This window comes from Heptranchias perlo, chromosome 11 (genome assembly GCF_035084215.1).
Source record: "Heptranchias perlo isolate sHepPer1 chromosome 11, sHepPer1.hap1, whole genome shotgun sequence".
NCBI lineage: Eukaryota > Metazoa > Chordata > Chondrichthyes > Hexanchiformes > Hexanchidae > Heptranchias > Heptranchias perlo.
Genome location: NC_090335.1, coordinates 8,585,884 through 8,601,654, shown reverse-complemented (window position 1 = coordinate 8,601,654; position 15,771 = coordinate 8,585,884). Strand labels below are relative to the sequence as shown.

Genomic DNA, 15,771 nt, shown 5'->3' with positions numbered 1-15,771 from the left:
TGCACGTTCCCGCGATGGCTCCTGTGCACGTTCCCGCGATGGCTCCTGTGCACGTTCCCGCGATGGCTCCTGTGCACGTTCCCGCGATGGCTCCTGTGCACGTTCCCGCGATGGCTCCTGTGCACGTTCCCGCGATGGCTCCTGTGCACGTTCCCGCGATGGCTCCTGTGCACGCTCCCGCGATGGCTCCTGTGCACGCTCCCGCGATGGCTCCTGTGCACGCTCCCGCGATGGCTCCTGTGCACGCTCCCGCGATGGCTCCTGTGCACGCTCCCGCGATGGCTCCTGTGCACGCTCCCGCGATGGCTCCTGTGCACGCTCCCGCGATGGCTCCTGTGCACGCTCCTGTGCACGCTCCCGCGATGGCTCCTGTGCACGCTCCCGCGATGGCTCCTGTGCACGTTCCCCCGATGGCTCCTGTTCACGTTCCTGTGCACGTTCCCGCGATGGCTCCTGTTCACGTTCCTGTGCACGCTCCCGCGATGGCTCCTGTGCACGCTCCCGCTATGGCTCCAGTGCACGCTCCCGCGATGGCTCCTGTGCACGCTCCCGCGATGGCTCCTGTGCACGCTCCCGCGATGGCTCCAGTGCACGCTCCCGCGATGGCTCCTGTGCACGCTCCCGCGATGGCTCCTGTGCACGCTCCCGCGATGGCTCCTGTGCACGCTCCCGCTATGGCTCCAGTGCACGCTCCTACATATATGAGTGCCAGCACACACAGAAAAAAAGAGGGAAGCAACAAAACTATTCCCCATACCATCCTTTTGTTTCACTAATGTACACAAGAATTGTTGATTATATTATATTTTTGACTTTAATGTTTACTCTATCCCAACCCAGGTAGAATTGTGAGGCTCCGTGGAAACTTTCTGGCAGCAAGCGTAGAGCACAGAATTAGGGCCACAATATTACAGTGTTCTTTCTGACCCACATTTGTGTCTGGCGAGGCTCCACACCAGGAGCAGAGTGTGGTAATTTCTGCTCCTTACCTTTAACTCCTCAGGCCTTTTCTGCATCTTGCTGCTGTTTGTTTTCTCCCTCTTCCGTTTCCCTGGCTCATCTTAGTTACTTCTGCTGCATCCTTCTTCACTTCTGTCACTTGCTAAGTCATCACGGCCTGAATCATGAAGGTAATTGCACTCAATGGGAGTTTATTCCCAAGACCTACCTCCCGTCCATCATGCCAGTCTTCGGATACCTGATGGCTGTTGGAGCAATGTGAGTGAGAGATTCCATCAGGAAAATCAGGGGGAGGCAACTTTCACAGTCAGGTCCCACTGTTTTCCATTCTATTTTGTAGCACTGTTAACTCGACATTTTTCTTTCCAATGCTTTTTTACGTTCTTGGCTGAGATGACTTTGTATGACTTTGTGCCCCTTTCCAGCATTTTAAAGTCTGTTTAGAACCTTTAGCTGTCTATTTGTTCAAGTACATAACCTACCTGTACTCTTGACCTTTCCCCTCAGGCTGCACTGCCTTCTTTGTTTTCATCAACCCTATAAGGTGGGCTGTCTACCTCACTATGCCAGTTCTGATGAAAGGTCCAACACAGCACCTTCCATTTAAATAGCGCCTTTAATGTTGAATAATATCCCACAGAGGTGTGAGGAAAATGGCCGCTGAGCCAAAGAGGGAGAGAGTAGAAGGTATGACCAAAAGCTCGGTCAAAGAGGTGGTTTTTAAGAAGGGTCTTCAGAGAGGGGAGAGAGAGGTGGAGAGGGTGAGGGCTAAGATTGTTTTTTTGTCGTGCGTCATCATGTCTGTCAGAAATGCGTCAAAGCACTTCACATATAATGAATCACTCTGAAGTGCAGTCAGTGTTGTTATGCCTCAGTTTAACGTATTGTTCAAAGGATGGCCCCTCTGACAATGCAGCATTCCCTCAGTACTGCACTGAAGTGCCGGTGTAGATTATATGCTCAAGTGCTAGAATAGGCTGTCATCCTACAGCTTTCTGGCTCCGAGATGAAATGCTACCACCGAGCCAAGCTGCAGGAACCTGCCTTTTATATAAGTGGCTGACTGACATGCTGTGAATTTCTAGTAATCTTTTTGTTCATATTTAAAGGTTTATTGTGTGGTGCTGCTTTGATCTGTAGTTAAGGTGCTGCATTTCATACAGGAACATACGAGGGAGGAGCTGGATGCGTGGAAGATTGTGCGAGTTAGTGAGGACTTCAGGGTTATAGCCCTGGGTCTACCAGTCCCACGATATCCTGGAAACCCTCTGGATCCTCCTCTTCGTTCAAGATTTCAGGCCAGAGACATTTATTGCCTACCTTTTAAGGTAATCTGAACCAACCCATATAATAGTGGTGTCAGTGGCTATCCTAATGTAAACTTACTGTGGTTTTTGTATTAGGCACAGTTAAGAATTATGCCACTGTGATTTTAGCTAATGTTTTTTCAGTTAATTACTTAGTGGTGGAATGGATTCTTTTCATGCAATAAGTGATTCATGATCTTCGTAACTAGTTGAAATTGGCTTTGTTCACTTTTTATGAGAAGAGAAGAAGCATTGAATAGTTCAGCTGCAGCTCTTTAAACTTGCTGGGCTTGGAGGACCAGGAAAACACTGCTCCCTGATTGATGGATTTAGATCTATTAGGGAGCAGCCTTTTTGCACCCATCTGGGAAAGAACTGAGGCCGTCTCCAGTTTTCAAGTTTCAGGGGAGGGCGAGGATGGAAAAGGATGAGAGAAGAGAAGTGAGGATAGAGGTTGAGAGAAGAATGGGAATGAGAGTGAGAGAAAGTGAGATGGGGAGAGAAAGATGGAAGTGAAGGTGGAGCAGAGCAAGATGGAAGTTTAGTAGAGGGGGAGAGTTTTTTATTGAGAGGTATTGCTTTTTGCTTATATCAGGTACCTGTGGCTGGTGTTGTTATGTTGTGTTTGGGGGTCTAGCATCTTTTTATGTATGGGGGAGTCTGGCTTTTTGTATACTGGGGCGGTGGGTGGGGAGGGAAGAGTCGGAAGGGGGCAGTCTCAACTTTTGTGTGTGTGGGCCGACACACTTTATGTTTATGGGCTCTCTAAATTAGTGGGTGGAGGATGGGTTGAAGATTTTTGTATCGAGGTGTGAGGTTTTGGGGATGTTTGAATTTTCAGTTTATTGGGGCTCAAATTTCTACAAAACCTTGTGGGGTTCACTCGCTGGTTTTGACAAGCAAATGCAGCTCCCAGCTCCATGATGTTGGTCATCCCTGCTATGGACTCTATCCGAGCATGAGTTGCTGGCTTCGGGGGTGGGGTGGGGGGGGCGGGCGGGGAGATTGCAAAGGAGGAAAATCTGATGGGGTTGCGGGGGTGAATTTGCAGTTTGAAGAAATCCTGAGTCAGCTAATAGATTGCTATTCTATTCTTCACTCCTATTTAGTTTGTTGATAATTTTTATTACTTTGCCAGGACCAGCTGACAGTCTTGTATGCTATCGGACCAAATGTACCTTCTGAAAGGTATGAGCATTTAATGATATCTTATCTATGAAGCTATCTATTAAGCAGTCACAAAAACACAAACCAGATGGGCAAGCCAATTAGCCAGTTAGGCTGGGTCTGTCCCTTTTCCCCTCTCTCAGTTGTCGCTCGCTCTCTTTGTTTGTCTGCTATTGTTTCTTTCTCCCTGATTTTATTCCCCAAGTGTCTCTCTGCCTGCTTGCTTGCACTTGAGCCCACCGAGATAGAGTGCTTTTTGAATTTTGATAGATCTATCCCCGCTTTCAAATCACCAATCTAGATGTGAGTAGTGGAGGTCCCAGCACTGATCCCTGGGGCTGCCACTCCCAGCACACTCCATGCACAACCACCCTGTCTACCTTGATGTAGCTAGTTGCCAATCCCCTAACATTTTACTCGCAACAGAGGTAAGATGTTTTGTTCCCTTCTCTCCAATCCTATGGTACAACTCCTGATTCTAGTGACTCCATAAAGATCCCCATAAGAACATGACCAATTTTGTTGGCCATTTTCATCACTTCCTTATCAGCAATTATTACTGTTCTTAAAAATTCCTACTCATTTCCCCAGAAAATCAGCTCTCAGTTCTTGGGAAAGAGTTACACAGCTGCCTTCTATGAACACAGGTACAAGAAAAGTGCTCAGAATATCCACCATTTCCTAACTACCCAATGCCACCTCCCATTGATGTCCTTGTAAGGCCCTGTTACTTTTATTTATTCTCTGTTTACTCCAAGTGTGCTTATAGAAACCTTTTATATTATGTTTTATTCCTGCAATCCCAATTTAAATGTCTATATTTCCTGTCTAAACAGTTTTGTTTTAACAGTCCTCACCCTATGCTTGTACTCCTGTCTATCACTGACCCTGAAGATCAGTATTTGAGGAATGGCCTCTTTTGCCCTTATTCCTTACATTGCCTCCTTTATTGTCCATGTAGGTTCCTCTTATTTCCCTTGTGTTTCGTACCCAGTGCTAGAATATGACTTAGTAATTGACTTAGTGTTGTGCATCTAAAAGAAGGCCATTTCTCTGAGCTTTGTTCCTCTAACAATCTATTCCAGTCCCACTTTCCCCAGTTCCTGACATTTAATATGGAGAAGTGTGAGGTCATCTACTTTTATCCAAAAAATACAAATCTGAATATTTTCTTAATGGTAAGAGATTAGGAGCTGTGGAGGAGTGAGGGGGTTTGGATATCCATGCACACACATCACCAAAAGCTGGCGCACAGGCACAAAAAGTAATTAAAAGGACTAATGGAATGCTCGCCTTGATCTCAATGAATTCAAAAGTGAGGAAGTTATGCTTCAGTTGTACAGAGCTTTGGCCAGACCCCATTGGGAGTACTACGTTCAGTTTTGAGCACCGAACCCCAGGAGGGGTATATTGGCCTTGGAGGGGATGCAGCACTAATTCACTCGAATGATATTGCAGCTTAAAGGATTAAATTACGAGGACAGGTTGCATAAACTTGGGTTGTATTCCCTTGTGCTTAGAAGGATGAAGAGTGATCTAATCGAGGTGTTTAAAATGATAAAGGGAAACCATTTCCTCTGGTGGGGGAAATCCAGAACAAGGGGACATAATCTTAAAATTAGAGATAGGTCATTCAGGAGTGAAATCAGGAAGCACTTTATCACATAAAGGGTATTGGAAATCTGGAACTCTCTCCTCCAAAAGGCTGTGGATGCTGGGACAATTAGAGCTTTCAAGACTGAGAATAATGGATTTTTGTTAGGCAAGGGTATCAAGGGATATGGAGCAAAGGCGGGTAAATGGAGTTGAGTTACAGATCAGCCATGATCTAATTGAATGATGGAACAGGCTCCAGGGGCTGAATGGCCCACTCCCGTTCCTATGTTTCCCCCAAAGTCCACCTAATTAAAATTGAGTCTTTTTACTCTCCTTACCTGTGGCGAGTCTGACACCCGACCCAGTTGTGTTATGGTCACTAATTCCAAGATGTTCCCCAACCTTAACCTGTTCAATTATCTCCGGTTTCTTGCACAATTTGCCTGCCTGCTCATGCGCCCCTTAATTGTCTCAAAGAGTAGCTCATGACCATGTTCAGGAAGTGAATCTCTTTGCTCTGCTCCCACTTTAATTGTCTCAGTTAATTCCCAGTGGATTCAATTCCCCCATGATGATAGAATCATAAAATGGTTGCAGCGCAGAAGAAAGCCATTCGGCCCTATGAGCCCATGCCTGCTCTTTGTGAGAGCAATCCAGTTAGTCCCATTCCCCCACTCTTTCCCCGTAGCCCTATAAAATGTTTTCCCTTCAAGTATTTATCCAATTCCTTTTTGAAAGCTACGATTGAATCTGCTTTCACCACCCTTTCAGGCAGCACATCCCAGATCATAACTACTTGCTGCGTAAAAAAGTTTTCCCTCATATTGCCTTTGGTTCTTTTGCCAATCACCGTAAACCTGTGTCCTCTGGTTCTTGACCCTTCTGCCAATGGGAACAGTTTCTCTTTATTTACTTCATCTAAACCCTTCATGATTTTGAACATTTCTATCAAATCTCCTCTCAACCTTCTCTGCTCTAAGGAGAACAACCCCAGCTTCTCCAGTGTAACTGAAGTCCCTCATCCCTGGAACCATTCTAGTAAATCTTTTCTGCACCCTCTCTAAGTTCCTTCACATCCTTCCTAAAGTGCGGTGCCCAGAACTGGAAACAGTAATCCAGTTGTGGCCGAACCAGTGTTTTCTAAAGGTTCAACATAACTTCCTTGCTCTATGCTTCTATTTATAAAGCCCAGGATCCTGTATGCTTTTTTAACTGCTCAAATATACCTCCCTATTCTGTAAGCTAATTCAGCTTCTGGAGCCTTACTCTGACTCAATGACCTGTAACAGATGCCAGTTTCTTCCTATTTTTATCCCTTATCTTGAACCATAACGCTCCTTTCTTGTCCGTATTGAGCCCAGGTTTAATTATTTTCTTTCTTTTATATAAAATGTAACACCCCCTTCTTGACATGTTCACTCTATATTTAGATATCAGTCCATCTCCTTTGGACTGTAACTCCCACTCTCTGTCTTTATTTAGCTATGACACTAATACTGTAATATCATAATCCTTCTCACTGGCACAGATCATCTAATTTATTCTTAATGCTCCTTACATTTGTCTACATTATTTTGAAACACTTGCGCCACCTCTTGATGCAGTCCTCCCCAGCATTCACACTCCTGATCTCTTCCCCTCTACTCTCATTTTACCTGCTTTAAATTGTCTACTTTCAACATGCTCGCTATGTGATTTAATTCTATGCTGATTCCTGGTCTTCAAATATCCCTGCCCCTGCCATCCTACTTTAAATCTACCCCCACTGTTCTGTTTGCCCCCTCTGCCAGTATACTGATACCATTAAGGTTCAGGTGAAGGCTGTACCATTTGTGCAGCCTCCCTCTATTTCATACCTCACAAGCCCCAAAAGATTGAAACCCTTCCCTCCTGCACCATGTCTAATCCCCTTAAGAACATAAGAAATAGGAGCAGGAGTAGGCCATACTGCCTCTCGAGCCTGCTCCACCATTCAATAAGATCATGGCTGATCTTCTTCCTCAGCTCCACTTTCCTGCCCTATCCTCATATCCCTTGATTCCTTTGGTGTCCAAAAATCTATCGATCTCAATCTTGAATGTACTCAATGACTGAGCATCCACAGCCCTCTGGGGTAGAGAATTCCAAAGATTCACAACTCTCTGAGTGAAGAAATTTTTCCTAATCTTGGTCCTAAATGGCCGGCCCCTTATCCTGAGACTCTCCAGCCAGGGGAAACAACCTCTCAGCATCTACCCTGTCAAGCCCTCGAAGAATTTTATACGTTTCAATGAGATCACTTCTCATTCTTCTAAACTCCAGAGAATATAGGCCCAGTCTACTCAATCTCTCCTCATAGACAACCCTCTCATCCCAGGAATCAATCTAGTGAACCTTCGTTGCACCCCCTCTAATGCAAGTAAATCCTTCCTTTGGTAAGGAGATCAAAACTGTACACAGCATTCCAGGTGTGGTCTCACCAGAGCCCTGTATAATTGCAGCAAGACCCCCTTCTGCCTATACCGTCCAGCACATACCACTGATAGTAATCCAGAGATTGAGACTCGAGCGGTCCTTTTCTTTAATCTAGAACCTAGCTGCTGAAAACCTGACTTCAGGATCTCCACCTTCCCTACATCATGAAACTTGACCACTGATTGTTCCTCCTCTCATGCTAGAAGTTTGTCCAGCCACTGCATGATGTTTTACTCCCAGGCTGCAAACCTGTTTGGTAGGTCTTAATTCTTCAAATGATGTGCATCCTTTGCACACCACAATCCCCACATGTTTATCCCCGCACGCCCTGAATTTGGTGGTTGTTGTTGAGGGGTCAGTTAGTTTCAGTGTTCCTTCAAGTCAAAATGAACTGATGGAGTGCTGCAGTTCCTGGGACGTTATATGGCAAAGAAGTAGTGGACTGAGTGCAGCAACACCTGTCTGCAACTTCATACTACGTTACGGTTGCCAACTCTGTTTGGACATTTTCCTGGAGGTGTCATCACGTGACCTCCTGCCTCCAACCACGTCACCCAACACGTCCATACTCGCTGTGCACCTCCTTCCCACACTATTGGAACTCTTCATTACCCGATTGACAGTCAAGAATCATCCAATCAAACAGCCTTTATTCCCATGTCCAATATTTTTCGAACTAGTGAACAAAAGCATTCAAAATTTCCTGGAGATTCCAGGGCAATCCTGTAGACTTGGCAACTCTATGCTACATGCATGATTAGCATATGGTTTCCACAGAATCTATTGTGGGTGGAGGCTACCTGTCATTAGAAGAGTGAAATAAAAACCTACCCCATAGGTGGTCTATCTCTTTGTCAACATATTTTCCATGGTATTGCAAGGTGGGAAGTGAATGTCGGTAATGGGCCCAGGCTCCTCAGTGAGCAGGAGGCCCAGAGGACATGCACAGGACTAGGGTCAGGAAGCAACCCGAACGGAGAAGGGCGAATGAGTGGAGCACAGGCAGCGTATGGAACGGGTGGAGCATAGGCAGGGTATGGAACGGGTGGAGCACAGGCAGGGTATGGAACGGGTGGAGCACAGGCAGGGTATGGAACGGGTGGAGCACAGGCAGGGTATGGAACGGGTGGAGCACAGGCAGGGTATGGAACGGGTGGAGCACAGGCAGGGTATGGAACGGGTGGAGCACAGGCAGGGTATGGAACGGGTGGAGCACAGGCAGGGTATGGAACGGGTGGAGCACAGGCAGGGTATGGAACGGGTGGAGCACAGGCAGGGTATGGAACGGGTGGAGCACAGGCAGGGTATGGAACGGGTGGAGCACAGGCAGGGTATGGAACGGGTGGAGCACAGGCAGGGTATGGAACGGGTGGAGCACAGGCAGCGTATGGAACGGGTGGAGCACAGGCAGGGTATGGAACGGGTGGAGCACAGGCAGGGTATGGAACGGGTGGAGCACAGGCAGGGTATGGAACGGGTGGAGCACAGGCTGCGTATGGATCGGGTGGAGCACAGGCAGCGTATGGAACGGGTGGAGCACAGGCAGGGTATGGAACGGGTGGAGCACAGGCAGGGTATGGAACGGGTGGAGCACAGGCAGGGTATGGAACGGGTGGAGCACAGGCAGGGTATGGAACGGGTGGAGCACAGGCAGGGTATGGAACGGGTGGAGCACAGGCAGGGTATGGAACGGGTGGAGCACAGGCTGCGTATGGAACGGGTGGAGCACAGGCAGGGTATGGAACGGGTGGAGCACAGGCAGGGTATGGAACGGGTGGAGCACAGGCTGCGTATGGATCGGGTGGAGCACAGGCAGTGTATGGAACGGGTGGAGCACAGGCAGCGTATGGATCGGGTGGAGCACAGGCAGTGTATGGAACGGGTGGAGCACAGGCAGCGTATGGAACGGGTGGAGCACAGGCAGCGTATGGAACGGGTGGAGCACAGGCAGGGTATGGAACGGGTGGAGCACAGGCAGGGTATGGAACGGGTGGAGCACAGGCTGCGTATGGATCGGGTGGAGCACAGGCAGTGTATGGAACGGGTGGAGCACAGGCAGCGTATGGAACGGGTGGAGCACAGGCAGTGTATGGAGCGGGTGGAGCACAGGCAGCGTATGGAACGGGTGGAGCACAGGCTGCGTATGGATCGGGTGGAGCACAGGCAGTGTATGGAACGGGTGGAGCACAGGCAGCGTATGGAACGGGTGGAGCACAGGCAGGGTATGGAACGGGTGGAGCACAGGCAGGGTATGGAACGGGTGGAGCACAGGCAGGGTATGGAACGGGTGGAGCACAGGCAGGGTATGGAACGGGTGGAGCACAGGCAGCGTATGGAACGGGTGGAGCACAGGCTGCGTATGGATCGGGTGGAGCACAGGCAGTGTATGGAACGGGTGGAGCACAGGCAGCGTATGGATCGGGTGGAGCACAGGCAGTGTATGGAACGGGTGGAGCACAGGCAGGGTATGGATCGGGTGGAGCACAGGCAGTGTATGGAACGGGTGGAGCACAGGCAGTGTATGGAACGGGTGGAGCACAGGCAGTGTATGGAACGGGTGGAGCACAGGCAGGGTATGGAACGGGTGGAGCACAGGCAGGGTATGGAACGGGTGGAGCACAGGCAGGGTATGGAACGGGTGGAGCACAGGCAGGGTATGGAACGGGTGGAGCACAGGCAGGGTATGGAACGGGTGGAGCACAGGCTGCGTATGGAACGGGTGGAGCACAGGCAGGGTATGGAACGGGTGGAGCACAGGCAGGGTATGGAACGGGTGGAGCACAGGCAGGGTATGGAACGGGTGGAGCACAGGCAGGGTATGGAACGGGTGGAGCACAGGCAGGGTATGGAACGGGTGGAGCACAGGCAGGGTATGGAACGGGTGGAGCACAGGCAGCGTATGGAACGGGTGGAGCACAGGCAGGGTATGGAACGGGTGGAGCACAGGCAGGGTATGGAACGGGTGGAGCACAGGCAGGGTATGGAACGGGTGGAGCACAGGCAGCGTATGGAACGGGTGGAGCACAGGCAGGGTATGGAACGGGTGGAGCACAGGCAGGGTATGGAACGGGTGGAGCACAGGCAGCGTATGGAACGGGTGGAGCACAGGCAGGGTATGGAACGGGTGGAGCACAGGCAGCGTATGGAACGGGTGGAGCACAGCAGGGAGCAGTACGACCGGATTGTGTGTTGTGGGATTCTCTGCATATGATTAGTCCGTGCTGACCACACACAATACCACAGGGTTAGCATGGATCACTCAGCAACAAGCGGCTCTGCAGTCATACAACAACAACTTGCATTTATATAGCGCCTTTAATGTAGTAATATGTCCCAAGGCGCTTCACAGGAGCGTAATCAAACAAAATTTGACAATGAGCCACAGAAGGAAATATTAGGACAGGTGACCAAAAACTTGGCCAAAGAGGTAGGTTTTAAGGAACAACTTAAAGGAGGAGAGAGAGGTAGAGAGGCGAAGAGGTTTAGGGAGGGAATTCCAGAGCTTAGAGCCTAGGCAGCTGAAGGCACAGCCACCAAATCGGAGATGTGCAAGAGGCCAGAGTTGTAAGAGTGCTGAGATCTCGGAGGGTTTAGGGTTGGAGGTTACGGACTCTATTGTTATATATCCTTACAGGCACAGAACCTGTAAAAGTGTAGATTTCATTATAAGTGGCTAACTTGGCAGATTTTATGGAAATTGTTGGGAGAACCTAACTTTAAAGGATGTAATTGCTTTAACTGGATTTTTCATTGTCAACTTTCATTTGTGACCCTACTGGCTCCTGTTGCCCAAGCTGTTGAATTTAAAATCTTCATCCTTATTTTTCTCTCTTTAAAGCTCCTTAACATGTTTTTCTGGGTTAAAGCTGTTTTATAAATGAAAGTTGATTGTCCATTGTGCAGCTATGAAGTTATATTTATAATGTACTTTAAAAACTTGCAACCATGTCATTTGGTGAACTTCATTTCAGGATGTATTTGGCTCTTGTATTTCTTTTCTTTAGTTTGTGTGCCTGTTTACTTAACAGAGTGTAGGAAATTTAGAGGAGATATAATGAACTTGTACTCTGTGAATCAGAAATGCATGCTTGGAGTTAAAGGCATCGTGCAGCTTAATGAGCAAAGTATTCTTACTACTTTACCAGAGTATCTCAGATGTTATCTTTTGCCACAACCCTCTGCTCTCAAGAATCCACAACTCTTGGTCTGCCCGAATTCCCTGTGGACAACTTATCGGCTGTTGTTAAAATCATGGTATGTACGAATGATAGCAGAGCAATAGAATGAGTTTAATTCTGAAGATAGTCTAATTAACATGCTGCTTTCTGATCAGGATGTGTTTCCCATGATGTCTGCGCAGCAACTGCTCCATAGACTTTATCCATATGATTTAATGCTGGGGAAAGAAGGTCGAACTGGAGTGGAGGACGTATTGAAAGTAAGTATTGTGAAAGTGAAGCCCTCATTATTATCGTGTCCAGTTTACTGAGCAATTGGTCTCTGATTGTCCATTTAGACCACCTTTCCATAGGGAGCACCTGAACAGTGGCCTTAAAGGGAAAGGCCAGGTTAGCAGCCAAACATCGCAACTGTGCTCCAGACCACAGATAATGCCATGGGAGTTTCGCTCCGAATAAAAATATTTTGTACTGCTATTTAAATATAACCGCCTGCCGCATAATACAAGTTAAAATATTTAAATTAAAAATTAAAACTTCTGTTGTTAAGATGAACATTCTTATTCAAAGAAGTGGTACAGTCCTCCAACATGCTATGCCACACAGCAGTACGATATGGGTTTGTATCCGTGGCTCCCTGGGTATTGAGCTCCCAATCAGATCATTCCCAACTGGAAGGGAGTGCAAATGAGAGGATAAATGCGCCTGGGTATTTCCTACGTATCCCCCTGGCCAGCTCAAGACTGGCATTGACAGAGATGTGGGCACAACTTGTCTCGTGGATTTCAGGGGAGTAGAGAAAAATTAGAAAAACAGAGCGAAGTATTCTGAGAAAACAGGAATACTCAAAGTAGCTCCAAGTAACATATATAGTTGCAAGTATTTACAGAGTGACTGCCATTTGCCATTGGAGTCAACTGATTGCTGTCTTTCAGATGGGACATTAAACCTTTCAGGCGGATGTAAAAGATCTCGTGACACTATTATGAAGAAGAGCAGGGGAGCTCTCCCCGGTCAAAATTTATCTCTCAACCAATATCACTAAAACAGATTATCTGGATATGATCTTATTGTTTGTGGGACCTTGCTAAGTACAAATTGGCTGTACGTTTCAATATTACAACCGAAACTATGCTTCAAAATATTTAATTGGCTGTGAGGCACTTTGACTGAGGTCATGAAGAGTGCTCTTTCTGTCTTTCTTTTCTCCAGGTGTATTTGTGAGTACCAACAATGTCCTCTCATCTATCTTGAAAACTGAAATTCACAGTACAATGTGACAGTGCTATAGATGTGAAAATATATAACATACAATCTGGGGTGCGCTACAAAGCAGTAGCACGTTAAGCAGTTGAGAAGATATCAGCAGTTCACTAACGTCACATCAAACCTCGATATGTTATTGTGTTGGAACACAATGGAGGCCTGTCGTTCATGGAAACAATGATTTTTTTTCTTTTTGACTGGATTCAGTTGTTTTTTTGCTATAGGACAGCAATGAAAAGCAGGCTCTTGTCATTGAATTAAATGCATTGCAAGCAATTATGCCTGAATTTATTTTTCTGGCTGATACTCGATGTAGCTTTTGTGTATTGTAAAGTCATAACATGATGTTCCTTTGCAGCCTAAACAAAGTATGAGAGGATAATGCCTTTAACATAACAACTTGCATTTATATGGCATCTTTATCGTAGTAAAACGTCCCAAGGCGCTTCACAGGAATGTCATCAAATGAAATTTGACACCGAGCCACGTAAGGAGATATTGGGGCAGGTGGCCAAAGGGTTGGTCAAAGATGTAGGTTTTAAGGAGCATCTTAAAGGAGAAGAGAAGTGGAGAGGTTTAGGGAGGGAATTCCAGAGCTTTGGACCTAGGCAGCTGAAGGCACGATTGGCAGTGTTGGAGCGATGGAAATCGGGGATGTGCAAGAGGCCAGAATTAATACAATAGTAGAGCAAATTCAGCAGTTCAGCGGTGCAGTACTTGAAGAAAGCACGGATTGGAGATGGGGTTGCAATACTGTTATGGTGATTTTCCATCCCCTGCTCCCTTCTGGTATGGTTCCTTCCTCGGAGTGAGGGATTGCTCAATTTAGCCTAATCCTATGTGTAGATACTGGAAATTGTCAATGCCATCTCTTAAATAATTGCCTGCCAACTAAGTTACTTGTCATCCGTTTAATATTTGAGTAACCCTAGAAGAAGCAAGAAAGACTTGCATTTCTATAGTACCTTTAACATCCTCATGACATTGCAATGTGCTGCACAGCCAATTAAGTACTTTTGAAGTGTAGGCACTGTTGCAATGTAGACAAACAGGCAGCTAATTTGTGCACAGCAATGTCTAGAAACAGCAGTGAGATGACTGACCAGATAATCTGTTCTGGTGGTGTTGGTTGAGGGATATTGGGTTTTTGTCATATATCCCTTTGCCCTTATGTGAAGGTATTGTAGAATATTATCATGCATCCTTTGGCTCTTAATACAAGTTCGAGGACTAGGAAACATTGAAACATCCGATTAATTTATTAAATCAAGTCAATGAGATAATGAAACACAACCCCTTGCATATGAGATGTAGGTACCGATTATAGCTCACAAACCAAGGACTCCTCAGGAGGTCGCAAGCCTGTCATCTTGACTGCTTACACTAGCCTCGGCAAGACTAGATCAAAGCCCCGAAGGAACTCCATTGCACTGTATCTTTTATAGGTTTAATTACGTAGGACAAATGTGGGTATCATATGTCTTTACTTTCTGTGTTCATGTGTAAGCTCGTTTAGCTGCAACCATTTGTTGTGTAGGCCCATTAATGTCTTCAGTTGTTTATTACACTCCAGACATTCCCACACATGTGTGCTCATTAGTTTTCTGTAGCTTTCAAAGTCTTATCTCTTCCCAGTACGTCCATAACACAAGCCTATTCATACTAGGTTACTCCCCTACAGTCTTCTTGACTGATCTACTACATACCTACTAAACTTCTTATCTCTTCTCATGGTCGGTTAATGAGGTAATGTCTCCTATAAGCCAAGCCTAACCTTGTATTATTACAACCACTGCAGAATCAATTTTTAATATATGTGTGTATATATTGGATATATACTGTGGCTAGTCTACCTGGTAGACCTATACAGCATGGCCCCAGAAGGAGCAATGACCAGATAATCAGTTCTGGTGGTGTTGGTTGAGGGATGAATGTTGGCTGAAACACTGGGAGGAACTCCACGCTCCTCTTTGAATAGTGCGATGGGATCTTTTCCGTCCATTCGAACAAGCAAATAGGGTCATGGTCTAACGTCTCATCTGAAAGACTGCACCTCTTACGATACAGGACTCCCTTAGTACTGCACTGAAGTGTCAGCCTGGATTACAGATGAAAGACCTGGAGTGGGGCTTGAAACTACAACGTTCTGAATCGGAAGTGAGAGCACTTTCAACTGAGCCAAGCTGACACCTTGTCAGCAGACCCGTCCATGGACCCCAGTATTCATCCAATTTAGAGGAGTGAACAAACTGGAGTGGTACAGGAGATTCCACTCTTCACATTACTGTCACTGGGATTGTTCTCTTTACAGATTGATTTTTTTTTAATTGAATACATATTTAAAAATAGCCTAGTGATTGATCCCAAACTGATCTCTCCTGTTCACAGTAATGTTATGATATGTGCACTGTATAGAAATCCCCTTCTCCTCCAACACTCTAGTTTGCCCATTCTAAATTTGATGAATTCACCAGAAAAAGTCCTATACTCTAGGTCCCCTTTAAAGAGACGTTTTCAATTCTTTTTATTGCTCTACATTTAGTACATTGACTGCACATTGCCTGGAGTTTATAGCACTCAAGTACGTGTGTGTGTTTTATCATCTATCTATATGTCTCTTTATCCTACAATTGCAAGGATTCATGTCTGTGCTGTTAGAAGCGTGGCAGTGTGGCCTGCTCCCTGACCTATGCCAGTGGTCCCTTTGGGTGATCACTGGGGGGTGAGGTGCCACTCAGCCAGTGGAACTGCCTTCTGCTTTTCTTTCCTTCCACGTGGGAAGATGCCGTAGTTTCACCTGGTGCCTCCCTGCTCAGCGTAGCCCTGCACGTCAACCAAAAAGA

At 46.6% G+C, this 15,771-nt stretch overlaps 1 protein-coding gene across 1 annotated transcript in view; it reads left to right on the top strand.

Moving 5' to 3' along the window:
* vwa8 (von Willebrand factor A domain containing 8) overlaps positions 1-15,771 on the top strand; it is a 387,545-nt gene that overhangs the window by 78,695 nt on the left and 293,079 nt on the right. Inside the window, exons 6-9 of the mRNA XM_067992504.1 lie at positions 2,124-2,288; positions 3,406-3,455; positions 11,630-11,738; positions 11,818-11,922. Of these exons, the coding sequence (XP_067848605.1) occupies positions 2,124-2,288; positions 3,406-3,455; positions 11,630-11,738; positions 11,818-11,922 (429 nt within the window). The remainder of the gene's footprint in view (positions 1-2,123; positions 2,289-3,405; positions 3,456-11,629; positions 11,739-11,817; positions 11,923-15,771) is intronic.